The sequence below is a fragment of the Myotis lucifugus genome, unplaced genomic scaffold (assembly GCF_000147115.1).
Source record: "Myotis lucifugus unplaced genomic scaffold, Myoluc2.0 scaffold_214, whole genome shotgun sequence".
In the NCBI taxonomy this organism is placed as follows: Eukaryota; Metazoa; Chordata; class Mammalia; order Chiroptera; family Vespertilionidae; genus Myotis; species Myotis lucifugus.
The window spans coordinates 1,185,656-1,205,019 of record NW_005871262.1 but is presented as its reverse complement, the minus strand read 5'-3'; the positions used below and the strand labels follow the sequence as shown (position 1 = coordinate 1,205,019).

The 19,364-nt window shown below is 46.7% G+C and overlaps 1 protein-coding gene and 1 pseudogene across 1 annotated transcript; one reads left to right on the top strand and one right to left on the bottom strand.

Moving 5' to 3' along the window:
* Positions 1–1,575: 1,575 nt before the first annotated feature.
* LOC102438438 (probable cystatin-15) lies at positions 1,576–7,480 on the bottom strand. Its single transcript, XM_023761695.1, has 2 exons — positions 7,286–7,480; positions 1,576–1,656 (listed from the first exon to the last, which is right to left on the bottom strand). Exons 1-2 carry the CDS (start codon positions 7,478–7,480, stop codon positions 1,576–1,578), a joined length of 276 nt encoding a protein of 91 aa, XP_023617463.1.
* Positions 7,481–19,128: 11,648 nt separating this feature from the next.
* Positions 19,129–19,364, top strand: part of LOC102438134 — a 1,702-nt pseudogene continuing 1,466 nt past the window's right edge.

Sequence of the window (19,364 nt, the reverse complement as noted above, 5' to 3'; positions counted from 1 at the left end):
ATCACCTGGGGGCTTTATATGTTTCTGATGTCAGGTCACAAAAATTCTTCTATCATAGAGATGGGGGTGTGGCCTGGTCTCTAGGAAATTTGTAACATAAAACCAATGGAGTTTTCATACAAATCAAGGTAGGAAACTACTGAAGTACAGTGAAAAGGAATAGGATACCAGGCCCCTGATGTAAAACGGGAGTCAGAGGTGAAGGTGATGCCACCCATGAGGAATGCCAACTAGCATTCAGCCAGGGTCTGGCTGTCCTCAACCATGAACAATGTCTCAACCGCTAGGAACCTGTGTGCTATCATAGGCAAGAGTGGGCAATAGGCTGGCTTTGCTGACTACAGAAATGCCCTTGCAACTTTATAGATGCCCCTATAGAACTGTGGGCAGATGTTACAAACTCTATACACAGATTGATCAAAAACTCCCAAGCTGGCCCAGGCCACTCTCTTCATGCTGTCTCCAGCTGTCCAGGGAAATCCTACACCATCAGCCTTACGACCAGTTCATGGCAATGGGATGGCCAGGAAAGAGCCAGCCTTTCGACTATGGACCAATTAAACCAGAGTTCTCAGAAACCCAGGTGGGATGAAGGAAGTCCCATCAGCCCTTCGCTCTGAAATATTTCGACAGAAGGCATTGCCACTGTGTCTCTGTCCCCATTCATGCTCTGCACCCTCCCATGCCTTCCATCTGTCTCTCCAGGCTGCTCCTCCCCAGGACCCAGGGACAGAGAGATGCTCATCAGAGTGGGTGTCAGTGGCCACAGTGCCTCTCCCAGGGGAAGTGAGTAGTGTTGATAGCTATTAACATCACACTAAGCCAAGATGGAGAAACAGAGGCTCAGGGAGCATGTGGGAATATAGTGGCTGGAGCTGCTACATTATAAGCCTTCTCAGAGAGCATGAGAGGATGTTCTTGTCGACAATTCAGTTCTTTGTGTAGATGCTCTGATGAATGTACATGGAGGACAGAGCCTTCAATCAACTTCAATCGCCCACCTTCCATCCCTATGTCTGGGCATAACGCACTATAAAAAGGCCACTATAATGTGACCTGGGCCCAGAGGGGGAAAAATTATCTGCATTCCTATCAGTGGATTGAAAGAGGAGCACAAAGAGATTGGGGAATAAATGAATAAACAAATAGATGGATGGATGAATAAATGAACAAAAGGAAAAATGGATGGATGGATGGATGGATGGATGGATGGATGGATGGATGAATGGATGGATGGATGGATGGATGGATGGATGGATGGATGGATGGATATATAAACAAACCAGTGGGGCTCTACAAGAACCAGTAAGGACAGCCACACATGAACTGGGGAGTTGGATTTAGTCAACACTCTGCACCTGCAGCCAAGGTAAGAACAATAGTGATAAATTCTCTACCACATGCCACTAGCAGAGCTTTTTCTGGAAAATAAACAACAGGAGAATGCAAAACTGACAGGGACCCAGGAAGTGCTCTGAGATGCCTTTAATTCCCCTGTGCTTCACAGTCAGATCCACTGTCACTCTCCAGAGGAAAGGAATCCTCTGCTGTGAGAAGCAGACGCCCCTTCCCCGCCTATGTCTGCAGGCAGGTGCTGTCCAGGAGGGTGAACTGGGAAATCCATGGTCGGGCATCCACAATGAAAGTGCAGTTCACCTGAAAAATGGAATTGCAGGACAAAATCAGAGGCATGTAGCACATGAGAGCACTTACCATGAAGAACTTGATAGGAGCTCAAGATGCATTGAAAACTACAAGAGGAAAGAAAAAAACAACAGTGGGCTGAATAGACTTAGGAAGCTCAAGGCTCCACCAGGATGATAGGCACTGGTTACCTGAGTCTGTCCACCTGAGCCCAGAGACTCCTAAGAGGATGCCTGCTGGGGCCAGCACCTGGCTCTCAGGGTCTCCCAGTGCACATGATGAGTGGCCCCTTCCCCGTGAGTTCTAGGGAGCCAGCACCATGCCCAGGGGATGGTCCAGGTGGACATGCACCCACTCAGCAGAAGCTGTAAACCCACCCCAAGGGGAGGCTATCCCCAAGGCTGGGGTAGGAGGGGAAGACCAGCCCCACTGACAGTGTCACCCTGAGTGAGGCCCATCCCCAAGGTCCGAGTTCCATGGATCAGATGTCATCTCATAGGATAATGAACAAGGGCTTGGACTGATGAGGCGTGTCCTTGCAGCCCAGGAAGCTAGAGGGAGAGGTGACCTAAGATCCAGAAGAACAGGAGCAAAGAAAGAGCGAGGACCACAGGAAGCATCTGCCTGGACCTCAAGGTCTCAGGAAACTTTGAGACTGGGACCCAGGGAGAAGGCTCCATCCAGGGGAGGAAGGTAGAGTGGGTGTTGTCAGTGTCTCTGGTTAACCAGTCAGGCTGTGAACACAGGATTCAGCTCACTGCTCTGCTGAGAGTAGCTCTGTCTGCTTAGAATGACCTCCTTCCCCCTCCAGGGGGAGCACTGGGACCTGGTGAGAGAGAGACTAAGGCCCTCATGTACCCCGGAAGTGTCTCTGAGACCTGGTGGGAGAGGGGCTAAGACTCATCTACCCCAGGAGTATTCCTGAAGACTTTCTTAAACCTTCTCTCTGATATTATTTTTTTTATTTCCAGAAGGTTCATGATGCTTTGGGTTGTTTTAGTCTCAAACCTCTTTCATGCCTGGGCCTTCTTGCAAGGGGCAGTTGTCAATGTCTTCATCATGTTTCTTACAAACCGTGCGGCCCATATTCAAATCCATTAAATAATTCCAAGAAAACAGCTGTCAAAAAGAAATTGTAGAAACTGCTATAAATATTTACTGTGAACTAAGGAGTAAAACAGAGACAACCAAATAGAAAAGTGGGGAAAAGATATGAATGGGCAGTTGCATGCATATAAGTAATGATATACATCGGTGCACTTTTCCTTGCTTTTCTTACTTTTTAATTTATTTATTATTTCACTTGCTCCTTGATAGTCTCCATTTCTATTACAAAAATATGTTCATGTGTGCACACAAAGCATGCACTAGCATCTCCCCTGCCACACTCCTCCTGATGGCCGATACCAGGCAACCGCATCAACATGCCATGAACATAGGGGGACATGTACACAGGATGGAAACCTCCACAGCAAGGAGCCTACACACGCTGCAGCCACACCTGACACAAGACCCGTCTCTCAGTTCTATGCCAGGCACAGCCGGACACCAGAACACACGGAATGAGTGCTGCTATGGAGAGTAGGACAATGAGCCTGCCTGTCCTCTGACTGGACGTCAGAGCTGCACTATTCCTTTTGGGGGCCCTATGGGTGGGGAGCACTCTGTCTCTCCCCGTGGGAGCTGGCTGCACAAAAGGGCTCATCTTGCAGACATACATTGAGGTGATATTTATGAATCAGGTGCTGCTTGTATTTTTTAGGCTTCTCTAAGATGTTATTGGAAGTTGTGATTTCCTCCTCTGGTTGGGGTGGCTCGGTTTGTTGGACCATCATCCCATGCACTGGAAGGTTATGGGTTTGATTCCCAGCCAGAGCACCTTCCTAGGTTGCAGGTTTGATCCCCAGTAGGGACATGTATGGGAGCCAAGTGATCAAAGTATCTCTCTCACAACAATTTCCCTCTCTCTCGCTCAAATTAATGAGAAAATGTTTAAACATAAAAATTAAGAAAAAGGTTATGATTTATTTTCTTTAAATACAGTCTAGAAAACTAGGGAAGAACTCAAACTCAAAGAGAAATCTAGCCAGAAACCAGCGCAGGCAGGAACATGCCTCTCTCACTGGACTGACCTTAGAAGGTTGATTCATTGGGCCTCAGGAATTCCTGCAGCTGACACATGACTGGACACACACCAACAACACACTCAGACACAGACACTCTTGCATGCCCAGGCCCTCTGAATAGTCATCAGACCCTGAGCTAGGACAGGGTTCAGGGTCTGGTGCAGGGGCAGTCGTGTTGGTGGCCCAAGGGCCTGTGTGGCCTACCCGGATGCAGCATAAGAAAGAGGCAGACATCAGGAAATGGGAAAGACTGAGGGGAGCCGGTGTCCCTGTGCAGGTGAGGTCCACCCTCCTGTCCGTCTCTTCCAGAGGGTGGTCTGTGGCGGGACCCTGTGACAGGGTGCCTGGCTCAGGGCTGTTCACGGGGAACCAGAATCTGAGCATGGACAGAATAACTTGAGAACAACACTCTTCATTCAAGTCAATGTAGGCAGGAAGTGGTAGGAATAAACATCAGTGGAAGGTTTGCATAAACAGATGCTAATGACACCTACATTTATTTCAGGCCCAATCTCTTTCTACCCTTAAAGCTCTAGAACCCACTGCCTCATATATCTACACTAATAAAAGAGAAACATGGTAATTAGCATACAACCGCTACCCTTCCCATTGGCTAATCAGCATATCCTTATGCAAATTAACTGTCAGCCAAGATGGCGGCCGGCAGCCATGCACTGAAGCGAGCAGGGAGGCTTGCTTGCTCCAGTGATGGCAAACTCCAACGTTCCCCGCCTAACTTGCCGGCCTCTCAGCTGCAACTCTAAGCAACTATGTACTATGTTGCAAATAAGAAGCTAATCAAAACCCCAGAAACCAGCTTTCATTCATCTGAGGACCGCAACATTGTATCGATGTTTTCAGCAGCGAGGCCTCAGAGCTAAAGCTGGCCCAGAATAAAAAAAAAAAAAAAAAAAAGAAAGAAAACAAGGAGCGGTTGGGAGCTTCAGTCACTCGCCAATGTGAAAACGGCCCTCAGCCTCTCAGCCAGCCTGGCCAGGCACCCCAGTGGGGACCCCCACCCTGATCCAGGACATCCTTCAGGGCAAACCAGCTGGCCCCTACCCATGCACCAGGCCTCTATTCTATATAGTAAAAGGGTAATATGCCTCCCAGCACCGGGATCAGCGGAGCAGCGAGGCTCCCGGCACTGGGATCAGCGCCCAACCCCTGATCGCCCTGCAGCTCTGTGAGTGACAGGGTGCGGCACCCCGCCCCCCCCAACAGGCCCTGCTCTGTGTGTTGCAGGGTAGAGCCATAGCCTCTCATTGGCCCTGCCCCGAGTGTGACAGTGGCAGCGCCCCAACCCCCTGATCGGCCCTGCTCTGTGGATAATAGAGGGTGGTGCCCCAACCCCCCTCCAAGGGCCTTGCTCTGTGTGTGACAGGGTAGAGCCATAACCTCCCCATTGGCCCTGCCCTGAGTGTGACAGGGTGCAGCACCCCAACCCCTTGATCTGCCCTACTCTGTGAGTGACAGGGGGGAGCTCCCCAACCCCCTGATCGACCCTGCTCTGTGTGTGACAGGGTATGGAGCCCCAACTCCCCTGATGGGCCCTGCTCTGTGAATGACAGGGGGCAGCGCCCCAACCCCCTGATCGGCCCTGCTCTGTGAGTGACAGGGGGCAGCGCCCCAACCCCCTGATCGGCCCTGCTCTGTGCGTGACAGGGGGTGGTGCCGCAACCTCCCCATCGACCCTGCCTTGAGTGTGACAGGGGGCGGTGCCCCAACCCCCCAATCGGCCCTACCCTGAGCATGACTGAGGGTGGCATCGCAACCTCCCAATCTGCCCTGCTCTGTGCATGACAGGGGGCGGTGCCCCAACTCCCCAATCAGCCCTGCTCTGAGCCTGACCAGGGGCTGCACCTAGGGATTGGGCCTGCCCTCTGCCACCCAGGAGCAGGCCTAAGCTAGCAGGTCGTTATCTCCCGAGGGGTCCCAGACAGTGAGAAGGCACACGCCGGGCTGGGGGACCCCCCCACTCCCCCCCGAGTGCACAAATTTTTGTGCACCGGGCCTCTAGTATAAATATATATATATATATATATATATATATATATATATATATATATATATATATATATATATGTATATATATTTTTTTTTCCCAGAGAGGAAGGGAAATGGAGAGAGAGATAGAAACATCAATGATGAGAATTATTGATCAGTCACCTCCTACACAATCCCTAGAGGTCAAGCCAGCAACCTGGGCACATGCCCTGATGGGGAATCAAACCATGATCACCTGGTTTATAGGTCGGTGCTCAACAACTAAGCCATGCCGGCCAGGCTAACCCACTGCCTTCTTGACCTTCTATAGCTGGTTCAGGGATACTAAATGTCATATTTCTGCCTAGATTTTTCCACCTTGGATCTGCCCTTGACCCCACTGTTTTTCTCACACCCCACCTCAGTGCACCCCACATCCACCTTGAAGCAGACCCAGACGCCAGCACTTCTTCTATCTCCTGGTGACCAGGAAACTGTCCCTGCCTCCTGGTCTCAGCTTGCCCATGGGCTGTGCACCCCACTGTACCCACAGCATCCAGAGAGATGTCACTAAAGCATCTGAATTACTTCCCCCAATGGGTCCTCATTACTCTGAGAATAAAATCCTACCTCCTCACCTATGGCTCTGAGCATGCCCCAGCCTCACCTCCACCAAAACCCTCCTCTGTGACACAGGTTCAGACTATTTGGCTGTTTCCAGGACTCCCAGGGCTTGTCCTGGTCCAGGGGCCCCTTGGTGGCTGCCTGCCCTTCTTGTCCCCAAACCTCCACCATGTGACTTGGTCCTTCCAGGAGTGCCCATCACAGAAAGGCCCTCTCTGACCGCCCCCACATACCTTGCCTGCCAGGGCCCTGGGTCCCTGCACTGACATTCTTGTCCCAACTTCCACTGTTTCACTCATGAACCTGACGCCTGATTGCCTCTCATCACAGGCATAACAGTCCCATGAGAACATGTTTCCGTCTGTCCTCTCTGCTGCCTCCCACCAGGCCTGGACCCACAGTGGCTGCCAGGTCAAGGCCTGCCGGCTTCGATTCAAGCAGGAAACATCGAAGCCCCTGCCTTTAGATCAGCACAGTGGGCTGTAGCCAGGCGCCTCTGTGCCGCCTTTCCTTCTGGGGCTTTCGTTTCCAGCAGCCGCTTCTCTCTGTCATTCTCCTCACCTGTCAATCTCTGCTGCCCTGCTTCTCTCAGCTGCCTCACTTGAGAGGTTGCTTTTCTCTCCCCAACACGGCCGGCTGCTGAGTGCTCTCCTTCCTGCTGTCTCCTTTCCTTCTCTACCCTGATTTCTAGGGGCTTCACTCGTTAAGGAACCAAAACAGAAACTTGAAGCACTTGTAATGATACCTTGCATTTTTAAAAATACTTACCAAAAACAAAAAATCTTCCTTTCCTCCTTTGCAGACCAAGGAGTCACCTCTCCCAGGTCTGTTTCAGGGCCAGCATGAGCCTGGCGGGGAGAGGGGCTGGGGGAGGGGAAGGGGGAAGGCGTTGAAGCACCGCTTACCTTGCGCTGGCTTCTCCCCACCCACAGCAGCTTGTAAGCATACTCATCCTCCTGGGCTTGGTTGAACTGAAACATGGCAAACTCCACACCTATGGCAAACAATTGTGTGTTCTTACTCTCATCCACAAACTTGGAACTGCAGACAGGAGGCCCCAGTGCAATGAGCCCCAGGAGCAGAGGCACCTTCAGGAGCATGCTGCCTGCTGTCACCCCTGGGGGCCAGCAGCATGCCAGTGTTGAGTGGCAGCTGCTTTGGCGCCGCCTCCATAGTTCCCCATCCCACACAGCCCTGCCCCCAGAATCCACACGCTGACCTGCGCCTTGACCGGCTCCTCCTCTCTGCTCCCTTCCTTGTCATCACCAAACGGAAGGCAGAACATTTTCCAACCCTTGGTCACATAAGCCTTGAACTCAAGGACATTCATGCCACATGACCTGTTCCCTGCACATTTTCAGGGCTGCCTCCTCCTGCCCCAGGCCAAGCCTGATAGGGCCTGGGTAGGGGTCTGAAGCCCCACTAGCTTGCCCTCACAGCAGTACAGCATGGGGATGACAGAGTCACAGGAGCTCTTAGGATTACCGATGGACCCTAAGGACTTGATATAAAAGCCAGGTCAACCTCTGACCTTGGCTGCATCCGACAATCTCAGGGAACAAAGGAGGAGTCAGGGAGAGGTCAGTGCACAGTCTTCTACACCACCTCGGGCACCTGCTGCCCTACTCGCTATGAGGCCTGCCCAGGCTTGGCAGTGCAGAGAGGGACTTCTATTATACTGGGATGGGTTTACATCCCAAAGGGCCACCCACTGTGATCATGGTCACAGATATGGAAGCAGAGGGGACACATGAGGCTGCTCCCTGGGAAAACTGCCTGCATTCCTATGAGTAAAATGAAAGAGGGGCATGGAGAGATTGGAGAATAAATGAATAAACAAATAGATGGATGGATAAATAAGTGGACACATGGACAACAGGATGGATGGATGGATGGATGGATGGATGGATGGATGGATAGACGGATATACAAACAAACCAGTGGGGCTCTACAAGAACCAGTAAGGACAGCCACACATGAACTGGGAAGTTTGATTTACTCAACATGCTGCACCTGCAGCCAAGGTAAGAACAATAGTGATAAATTCTCTACCACATGCCACTAGCAGAGCTTTCTCTGGAAAATAAACAACAGGAGAATGCAAAACTGACAGGGACCCAGGAAGTGCTCTGAGATGCCTTTAATTCCCCTGTGCTTCACAGACAGACCCACTGTCACTCTCCAGAGGAAAGGAATCCTCTGCTGTGAGAAGCAGGCGCCCCTTCCCCACCTATGTCTGCAGGCAGGTGCTGTCCAGGAGGGTGAACTGGGAAATCCATGGTCGGGCATCCACAATGAAAGTGCAGTTCACCTGAAAAATGGAATTGCAGGACAAAATCAGAGCCATGTAGCACATGAGAGCACTTACTATGAAGAACTTGATAGGAGCTCAAGATGCTTTTAAAACTACAAAAGGAAAGAAAAAACAACAACAGTGGCCTGAGGAATTAGGAAGCTCAAGGCTCCACCAGGATGATAGGCAGTGGTTACCTGAGTCTGTCCACTTGAGCCCAGAGACTCCTAAGAGGATGCCTGCTGGGGCCAGCACCTGGCTCTCAGGGTCTCCCAGTGCACATGATGAATGGCCCCTTCCCCGTGAGTTCTAGGGAGCCAGCACCATGCCCAGGGGATGGTCCAGGTGGACATGCACCCACTCAGCAGAAGCTGCAAACCCACCCCAAGGGGAGGCTATCCCCAAGGCTGGGTAGGAGGGGAAGACCAGCCCCACTGACAGTGTCACCCTGAGTGAGGCCCATCCCCAAGGTCCGAGTTCCATGGATCATATGTCATCTCATAGGATAATGAACACGGGCTTGGACTGATGAGGCATGTCCTTGCAGCCCAGACGCTAGAGGGGGAGGTGGGACGACCAGACTCACTAGATGGTCTAAGTTCTGGAAGAACAGGAGCAAATAAAGAGTGAGGACCACAGGGAGAACAGCATCTGCCTGAACCTGAGGTCTCAGGAAACTTCTACGCTGTGACCCCAAGAGAGGGCTCCATCCAAGGAGAAAGGTAAGGTGTTGTCAGAGTGTGTCTGTCAGCCAGTCAGGCTGGGAGCACAAGGTTCAGCTCACTGCTCTACAGGGAGCAACTCTGTCTGCCTTCCCCCTCCAAGGTGGGAGCTATGGAACCTGGCGGGAGAGAGGCTAAGACCCTCATCTACCCCAGAAGTGTCTGTGAGTCCTGTTGGGAGTGGGGTCAGGACCCTCATTTTACCCCAGGAGAGTTCCTGAAGACTTTTGTAAGCCTCCTCTCATAGTATAGTTCCTCTGTGAGATAAGAGAAAACATATATATCTGCCCCCTGATTCTTGGCACAGAGCTCTTGAGTTTCTTATAAATTTTGAAGTGATAAGAACACTAAGAGCATTTTTTGTTCTATTAAGGTGACTCTGGATGAGCTCTTGGATGAGGATTGGGCGACAAAAAGAACAAATCATGATCAGTAGGTTAGAATTCTTAGCCCCACCAACCTCCTATCTTCCAAAGAGGGGAAAGAGGCTGGAAATGGAGTTAATCATCCATCATGCCTACACGATGAAGCCTCCATAAAATCCCAAAAATATAGGATTTGGGAACTTCCCGGTGGGTGGACACATCCATGTACTGAGAGGGGATGCCCCCTGACTGCATGTGGACAGGACTCCTGCTCTCTGGACCTCCCCAGACCTCACCCTGTGTATCTCTTCAGCTGGCTGTTCATTTGTATCCTTCACCATGTCCTTTAATAAACTGTTAAACATAAGTTAAGTATTTCTTGAGTTCTGTGAGCTGCTCTAGCAAATTGAGGTCATTGTGGGAACCTTGGATTTTTAGCCAAATCAAACAGAAGTTGTGGGTATCCTGGGGACCTACCATTGTGATTTGCATCTGAAGTGAGGGGAGAGTAGTCTTATGGGACTGAGCTCTTAACCTGTGCGATCTGGCACTATCTCCAGATAGAATTAGAATTACATTACACTGTAAGATATCTAGCTGGTGTTACAGAATTGCTTGTAGTGGGAACACCTCCACCCATTTGGTGACCAAAAGTATCAGGAATGAAGTATTCTGGGTGAGGAGTAAAGGAAACATATAGCAAGACTGTAAGTTTTCTTTGCAATAAACCTTTCTTGATATTATTTTTCATTCTCAGAGGATTCATGATGCTTTGGGGCTGCTTTTATTCTCAAACCTTTTCCGCTCCTGGGCTTCCTTGCAAGGGGCAGTTTTCAATATCTTCAACATATTTTTTTTACAAATTGTGCAGCCAATCTCTAAACCTCATTGTCCACAGCCCTCCTTCTTTGGCAGGTGCTGAACTCCAGTTTTTGTTCCCCAAATTGAGACAAAGAAAATGCCTTTTCTTCAGAGACATTGAAAATCACCACCTCTCACTCCTCCATTCACACCTCCAGTGCCCTCCCACTCGCTCATCTCTCCCTTACAGGTCTTGTTCCGAGATGGGCAGAATAGGGATGAGACAGTCCACACCAGGCGAGTGTCCATCACCACACATTTCTCCCAAGGGCAGTGATTGGTGTCTGCCGTCCAAGTCCTCAGCATGGAGAGCAGTCTGGGTCCCCAGGTGGGGTAATTTATTTTTTAAAATATATTTTTATTGATTTCAGAGAGGAAGAGAGAGATAGAAACATCGATGATGAGAGAGAATCATTGATCGGCTGCCTCCTGCACGTCCCACACTGGGGGTTGAACCCACAAGCCAGGCATGTGCCCTGACCGGGAATCGAACTGTGACCTCCTGGTTTACAGGTCAATGCTCAACCACTGAGCCATGCCAGCCGGGCCCCAGGTAGAATAATTTATGCATCAAGGAGTAGGTAGGCACATACAGAGCTGAGCTGATGCCTTTGAAGGTAAAGTACAGTCCTGGTAAAGGTATTCTCTTATTTTTATTTTATTTTATTATTTTATTTTATTGATAAAGATATTCATGTAAAGCAGTGACCCCCATGCAGTGCTCTTCGTGGGTATCTACAGATAAAAAGACCTTCCCTCGGCCACCCTTTCCCTCTTCTCAGGCCTGGGCATGGTCCCTCCAGAGAAGACCTGTGTCATGTATGAAAGAAAAGCTATAAAATGGAGTTGGTATTGTCAAGAGAGCAATCTAAAATGGAGCCAGAGATCTCCAACAAGCTGAGCTAACACACTTCCTCCGTCTGAAACTGAACTTTTAATTGGGTAAACCAAAAGGCTACATCCTGATACAGTTCCTGGAACTGGCTCTGCATCACTGAGCTCTCTATTGAAAGTTTTTTTTATCTAGCAATCAATCATAGATAGCATCAATCACGGCTCTTTCAAAGCAACTTGTGTAATCACTTTGTAAGTGACCCTTTTTATGCCTTTATAAACTCTGTCCCTTTCTTTCTCCCTGGAAACCCAGTTGGATTTCTGCCTAAATCTGTCCTTCAAATTGCAATTTCTAAAAACAAAACGAAACAATTAAAATTTTTGTTTGCCTTGCAATTCTTGCTCAAAACTGATTAACACTTATGAGCCTTGTGGCCTGAAGCAGAAGTAGCCTTATTTCTTGAGAAGTTCTCCTGCAATCCTTGACATTCAGGAAGTTTATATAAAAAGAAGAAAGTTTTTGTTTCATTTGAAACAACATCAAATTTTGCAACCTGGCTTTGCCTTAAAGGGTTCTTTCATCTTTTTTGGCCTCTAGTCCAGGGTTGAGCACTGCCCCTGTAAGGGTCAACAGAGGTATTTCCCCTCTTCCCTGTGGAGGTCAGGCCCCCAGGGGCAGGGCCATAGGATTAGACCCACTTGTGGCTTATGGACAAAGCAGAGAGCTGCTTAAGTCAAGGCCCTGGAGGTTCTGCTGGACCCCAGTAGTTACTGCCCTGGGATGGGGCTCAGGACTGAGCAGATGTGTGCACACCCACATCACAGTAGCATTAGTCACTGTAACCAAAAGACAGAGCAATCCATGTCCATTGACAGATAAGTGGATAAACAAAATATTGTATATACATATAATAGAATACTATTCAGCTTTTAAAAAGACTGTTGAGGATATTATGGTAAGTGAAATAAGCTAGTGACAAAAGAACAAATACTATATAATTCCACTTATATGAAGTATGTAGAATAGCCAAATCCACACATAGAAACTAGAATGGTGGTGTACAGTGGAAGATATCATGCTTCCTGTTTTCAAACTGTACTACAAAGCTACAATAATCAGCATTGGTACAACTATAAAAAAACAACAACAAAAACAAACAAATAAAAAATAGATATATAGATGAATAGAATAAAATAGCCCAAAAATAAGTCCTCATTTACATAGTCAATCTTCAATAAAGGAGGCAAGAATATATAATGGGGTAAAGACAGTCTCTTCAATCGTGGTGTTGGAAAAACTGGATAAATAAATGCCAAAAAAATGAAACTGGACCATTTATACCATAAACAAAATAAACTAAAAAGTAATTAAAGACTGAACTGTAAACCTGAAACCATAAAAGATCTATATGAAAACGTGGGCAATAAAGTCTTTGACATTGGTCTTGGCAATATCTTTTCAGAAATGTCTCCTCAGGCAAGGGTAACAAAAGCAAAAGAAATGAGACTACATCAAACTTTAAAACTTTTACACACTGAAGGAAACCATAAACAAAACAAAAGGACAATCTACTGAACGGTAGAAGATATTCACCAATGATACATCCCAAATGGTTATTATCCAAAATATATAAGGAAGTATACAATTTAACACCAAAAAAACCCCAACAATCCAATTTTTAAAATGGCCAGAAGACCTAAATAGACATTTCTCCACAGAGGGCATACAGATGGCCAACAGATATATAAAAAGATGCTCAACATCACTAATCATCAGGGAAATGCAAATTAAAACACAATAAGATACCACCTCATACCTGTCAGAATTGCTATCATCAAAAAAATCAATAAAAAGCAAGTGTTGACAAAGATGTGGAGAAAAAGGAACCCTTGTGCATTATTGATTGGATTGCAAATTGGTGCAGCCACGGGTTCCTCAAAAAAAATTAAAAATAGAGCTGCCATGCAATCCTGTAATACCACTTCTGGGTATTTCCTTGAAGAAAACAAAAACACTATTCGAAAAGGTACATGTACCCTATGTTTGCAGCATTATTTATAATAGCCAAGATATAGAAGCAATAGAGGTACACATAAAAAATGGTAAATAAGTACAATGGAGTATAATTCAGCCCCCAAAAGAAGGAAAATTTGCCATAAAGTATTATGCTACGTGAAATAAGTCAGACAAAAAAAATACTGTATGATTTCATTTATATGTGGGATCTTCAAAAACAACTCAAATGAATAAGCAAAACAGAAACAGACCCATAGATACAGAGAACAATCTGATGGTTGCCAAAGGGGAGAGAGTAAGGGGATGTGTGAAAAAAACCTAACATCAATAATTATTTTTCAAGTTCATGTGCATGTGTGAATTATAGGGATACATTTTGTTAAACATCTTACTGTTATATATTGTTTAAAAATATACCATGCACAAATTCAAATAATATTTTCAGATTTTTTAATTAGCACCTACTATGTGCCAGACCTTGTGCTAGCCTTTGTGCTATAAGGCAAAAATATTGTCAGAAAACATTGTGATTTCTATTTTCAAAAAATCCCAGCCAGCGTGGCTCAGTAGTTGAGCATCGACCTATGAACCAGGAAGTCACGGTTCGATTCCCAGTCAGGGCACATGCCCAGGTTGCGGGCTCGATCCCTAGTAGGGGGTGTGCAGGAGGCAGCCAATCAATGATTCTCTCTCATCATCAGTGTTTCTATCTCTCTCTCCCTCTCCCTTCCTCTCTGAAATCAATAAAAATATATTAAAATAAATAAATAAATAAGATTATGTGGAAGATTTTACCACCAGCAGAGCAGGTCATTTGAGACAAAGAGAACAATATACACATTAACTCCCAGGACAGGAATCAAAGCAGTGGGTTAAGAAGGGGGGAAAAAGGAAAGAAAAGTAAAATAGTAGTTGCCAGGGATTGGGGGAAGAATGATTAAGGTGTTATTTTTTAATGGGTGCAGAGCTTCAGTTTGGAGATGGATAGTGGTGAGGGTTGTACAATAATATGAATGTACTTAATGCCACTGAACTGTTCACTTAAAATGATTCATGTGGTAAATATTATGTTATGTATGTTTTACCACGATAAAAAATATCAGGGGCTCATGAAATTTAGCATCAAAAAAGAAAGAAGCCTGTGGTTTTAAAGGACAGGTTGCTCCCATAATGCCCGTTGTCTTTGTCCTTTGGTGTCCCACTGTCAGCAGGAAGAGCAGAAAGGAAGAGCTCCTCTTCCCCAAACACAACCTGACTTCAACCTGCTATGCCTCCTTCAGTCCCCCAGTTAGCCTGAGGGTTGCTGGCTCTTTCTAAAGCATTAGCGTTGTTCAAGAGCACTGGGGGCTGATACTGGCCACTCTCAAAGCTGTGTCACATGTCTCAGAACATGTAAGTCCTGCCCAGATAGATGTCCAATTTCTGTACCACATTTGAGATCATTTACTCCCAAGGAACCATCCAAACTAAGCAGATCACAGGAGGGTTACTGGCTGTTAGCAGCATGTTTTATCCTCGTGAGAGCTCTGAAAAGTACATCTAGGTAGCAAAAAAATTTTAAATGGTGCAAAGGAAAGCCTTTTCCTCAATCATTTAGCCATTGATCAGAACCAGAATCAAGCATCAGTGTCATTATTTCACCATTTGAGAAAGGATAGGAATTTTTTTTTCCAGCATTTGGCAAAGCACTTTTGTGGGTGTTTGAGGGAAGCTTTCTAAAAGGAAATGGGTGTGCTGGAAAAGACAGAGATCTGGCTAACATTGTTCAAGTGCCCAAGGAACCCAGACCACAGTCCCCAGGCCTCTGCTCTCCTATCTCATCCCACGCCTCTGCCCTGACCCTGGGATGATAAACCAGTGCATGAACATGCTTGCTACAGGGACATTCCTAATCCTTAGCTCTCAACTGGTCTGATTGTTATTATTTCAGATGTTGGGAAGGACCAAGACGGCTGACAAGGCACCCACTGAGAGAACAGAGCGTCCTTTCTCTGGGGAGTGGAGCCTGGGGCTGAGGCTTTGAGCGGATGTGGGAGGTGCATTCACGGAGACTGACAATGGGCACAGACCAGGACAGACCTATGGCTAGGTTTCTGCACTGACAAGGATACCACGTTAGTGTACACATTAAACAAATACGAATTTATGAAAATTCTATGATATAAAGACCCTTCAAAAGTGTCAAATTTATAAAAGTCAAGGAAAGACTAAGGAACTATTCCAGGTGGGAGAACAAATGTAACCCACGATTGTGCATCCTTTTGTTATAGGGGAGGTTGGGAGGAGAAAAGGCTCCTTAATTCTGGAAAGCCCTCCCCTCTGCACCCCCCCCCCACCCCCCAGCCCACAGAGCTTCCTCCGAGCAACACACTCTTGATCAGGGGTCCTCAAACTTTTTAAACAGGGGGCCAGTTCACTGTCCCTCAGACCGTTGGAGGGCCGGACTATAGTTTTTAAAAAAAACTATGAACAAATTCCTGTGCACACTGCACATATCTTATTTTGAAGTAAAAAAACAAAACTTCAAAAAAAAAAAGATCGCCCAACTTTTAAAAAAAGGCCCTACTAACTGCAAAAAAAAAAAAAAAAAAAATAGACCTCCTAACTTCAAAAAAAAAAAAGAAATCCTAACTTGTTCTTACTTCCATCCTCAGGCAGCAGCAGGCTCTACACAGGCAAGCTCGTGACTCGACCGATTACAGCCGAGACTGAGGAGTGGAAAGACAGAGAGAAGGAGGGAAGTCGGAGAGTACAGCGCACATTCCACACATGCGCACTGCAGGCCTGGACAAGTCTGCTGCTAAGCAACAGGCAAGCCGCAAAAACACCCTGTGGGCCGGATAAATGTTTTGGGGGGGCCACATGTGGCCGGAGGGCCGTAGTTTGAGGACCCCTGCTCTTGACGGTCTATTGTTGGCTGAGCCTGGGGGAGGCAGGCCCTTCCACTGACACTTGACCAGGTCTGAGGATAGAGCAGGAGGGGTGGATGCCTCCATGTTTATGCCCTGGGTCCCATGGGTAGCACTGTGGTCAGGGAGGAGAGTGTGCTTGCTTGTAGGAATTCCTCACTGACATTTTGGGGATAATGAGGCATCATGTTGTCAACTTCCTCTCAAATGTTTCAGGAGAAAAGTTCTTTGTTTTGTAACTATATTTCTGTGCGTTTAAGATCCTTTTAAAGTAAAACTTATTTTAAGAAATAAGTTTTTAAAAGCAGAACTGGGACACAGTAGTCCCCTGGGCTCATGGTGAGCAAAGTGGAAAGATGAGCCCACCAGGACAGGGCATTGCCCCAGCCCTAGGAGATAAAAACGGAAGAGAGAGGTGTATCCTAGTGCAGTATTGTGACCCCTCTCTCTGTATTCAGCAACAGGAAAATATCGTGTTGCTTCTGACAAAGGATCCGTGTTATTACAAAAGGATAAGAACTGCCAAACCAGAATTCCATATTCAGTAAAATTGGAAATAGACTGTGATATAAAGATGTTATCATATGAAGAAAAGCTAAGATAGTCCATTGCCAACAGACCAGCTATAAAAGAAGGGTTAAAGTAAATTCTTCAACAACCAAAAGCAATACCAAATGTTAACCTGAAACAGCAGAAATACAAGAGAACAACATAAATGTAAATATTTGGATAACATAATATACAATTATTCCCCTCTTGACTTTTAAAGTACATTTGATGGTTGAAAGCAAAAATCATATATTTTATGGAGTTTTCGGTGTATAAGATTCAATAGGTAAAATGATTCTAACATAAATGGGGGGGGGGATAAGGGGATATCTATTATGGTAAGATTTCTATATTCCACCTGCAATAATGGAATTAATGATCCTAAATTGTCCTTTAAAGATTAGAAATGTGTATTACAATCCCTAGAGCAACCAATGAAAAACTATAAAAAAGATAGGTAAAATCACAATAGATAAATTGAAATGAAATGCCCTAAAAATGTTCAAATAACCCATGAGAAGGCAGGAAAGCAAAATCAGAGAATGAAAACAGGATGGTGTTTTGCAGGGGGGAGGAATAGGGGTGGAAGAGGGTATAGGGGGTATAAATGGTGATGGGGAAAAAAAACAAAAACGATGACCCTGATAGGCTGCAAAATCCTAAACAGCTTTTTGAAACAGGAGGAAAAAAGATTAAATGCAGCTTGTTATGGTTGTGACAAGTCTTTAAAAAAAAAGACAAGATAATGGGTCTTCCCTAGAGTCTCTGGGAGGAGTGCAGCCCTGCCAACACCTTGAATTTAGGACTTCTGATCTCCCAAACTGTGAGAAAATAAATGTGTGCTGTCTTAAGCCCCTGTCGTTGGTGACTTGATAGGACAGTCCGAAGAAACTCACTGAATTTTCATAAAATGCTTTAAGGCGGGCATTATTATCCCATTGATGAGTGAGAACCTGAGGTTTTAAGAATAGGGCAGCTCCTTCAAAAACATTTGACACCCGGACAATGTGGGGACTAGGAATGCTGACCCTCTACGTAGTTGAGGATCCATATATAACTTTTCACTCTCCCAAAATTTAACTACTACTACTAAAAGCCTAGTATTTACCAAAAGCCTTACTGGAAACATAAATTGTTGATTAACACATATCTTGTATGTAATATGTATTGTGTACTATATTATTTCAATAAAGAATGCTAGAGTAAATAAAATGTTACTAAGAACATCATATGGAAGATAAAATATATTTGCAATATTTATTGGGGGTGGAAAGCACGTATGAGTCAAGACAGTTGGACATTTGGCTTTCATGGCTATTCTAGGAGCAGAGTAGATGTGTACAGGATCCTAATCCTCTCTGCTCAAACCCGCCTTTCCCCACTCCCTCCCTTCCCCCCACCCACCCACCGCAAGACTCACCTCTCCAAGAACCAAGACTTTCAAGTGGTAAAAAGACGCTCTCACAGCTGACTCCATTTTTTCAGAGCTCAACCCCCCTCCTGTTTTTCTGCTCCCTCCTCGTTAATTTTATTAATTTATTACTATCATTGTTATAGTTATTATTATTTTATCTAGCAAAGGTAGAAATTTATTGAAGAACAAGTACAGACTCCCACGCGGGGAGGGGGAAAAAGTCCCTCCTCTTTGTTATTCTTGAACAGAGATTGGCTGACTCCCTTCCATCCCTCAGGTCTCAATGCCACCGTACCTTTCCGTGGTGTGGGGAGAAGTTTGAGTCGCCCACCCCCACCCCCACCAACTCACCCTGCCCCTTTATAACCCTTCCTAGCTTTGTGTGGCTCCAGGTGACACAGGTCACCCAGGAAGGAACTCTGGTTTCCATAGTTATCTTGTTGATCATCGTCGTCTCCCTGAACCAGTCAATTCAGAGGCCTGGGATTATTGTCTGTTGGGTTCGCTGCCGTGGCCCCAGTGCTTAGAACAGTACCTGGTGCACCATAGGCACGCAATAGAGGTTTGCCCAGTGAATTTTTATTATGTATTTACTGAAAGAGTCCAAGATACTGATAGGGGCACGGTTAGAAACGTAGCCCTTACCATTTTCTCCCTCCCGGGTGTTTGTGGGGATGCTGTGCCTCAGTTTCACCAGCCCTAAAACGGGATCTGAAGTCGCCTTTCCTATGCTGGCCTCGTGAGCTCCATGCCCTTAGTTTGTGTAGTCCTTAAGCCAATCCCCATGGGCAAGGCTCAGACCTAGTTTGACCTCCAGCCAGGCCCCCGGGGGCCGCCCCTTCTGAGCCCATCAGGCCCTGCCCCATTGGGCGGAGCCACGGCCAGGCTAGCAGGTATAAGAGTTCCAGGCCAGTGGCCCCAGTCACTCAGCTGAGCTCCTTGGCCAGAGCGCACACGCCTGCGCGCGCCTTCCGCCCTGAAGCCCAACAGCCTGCCCGCCAGCCCGCCAGCCCGCCAGCT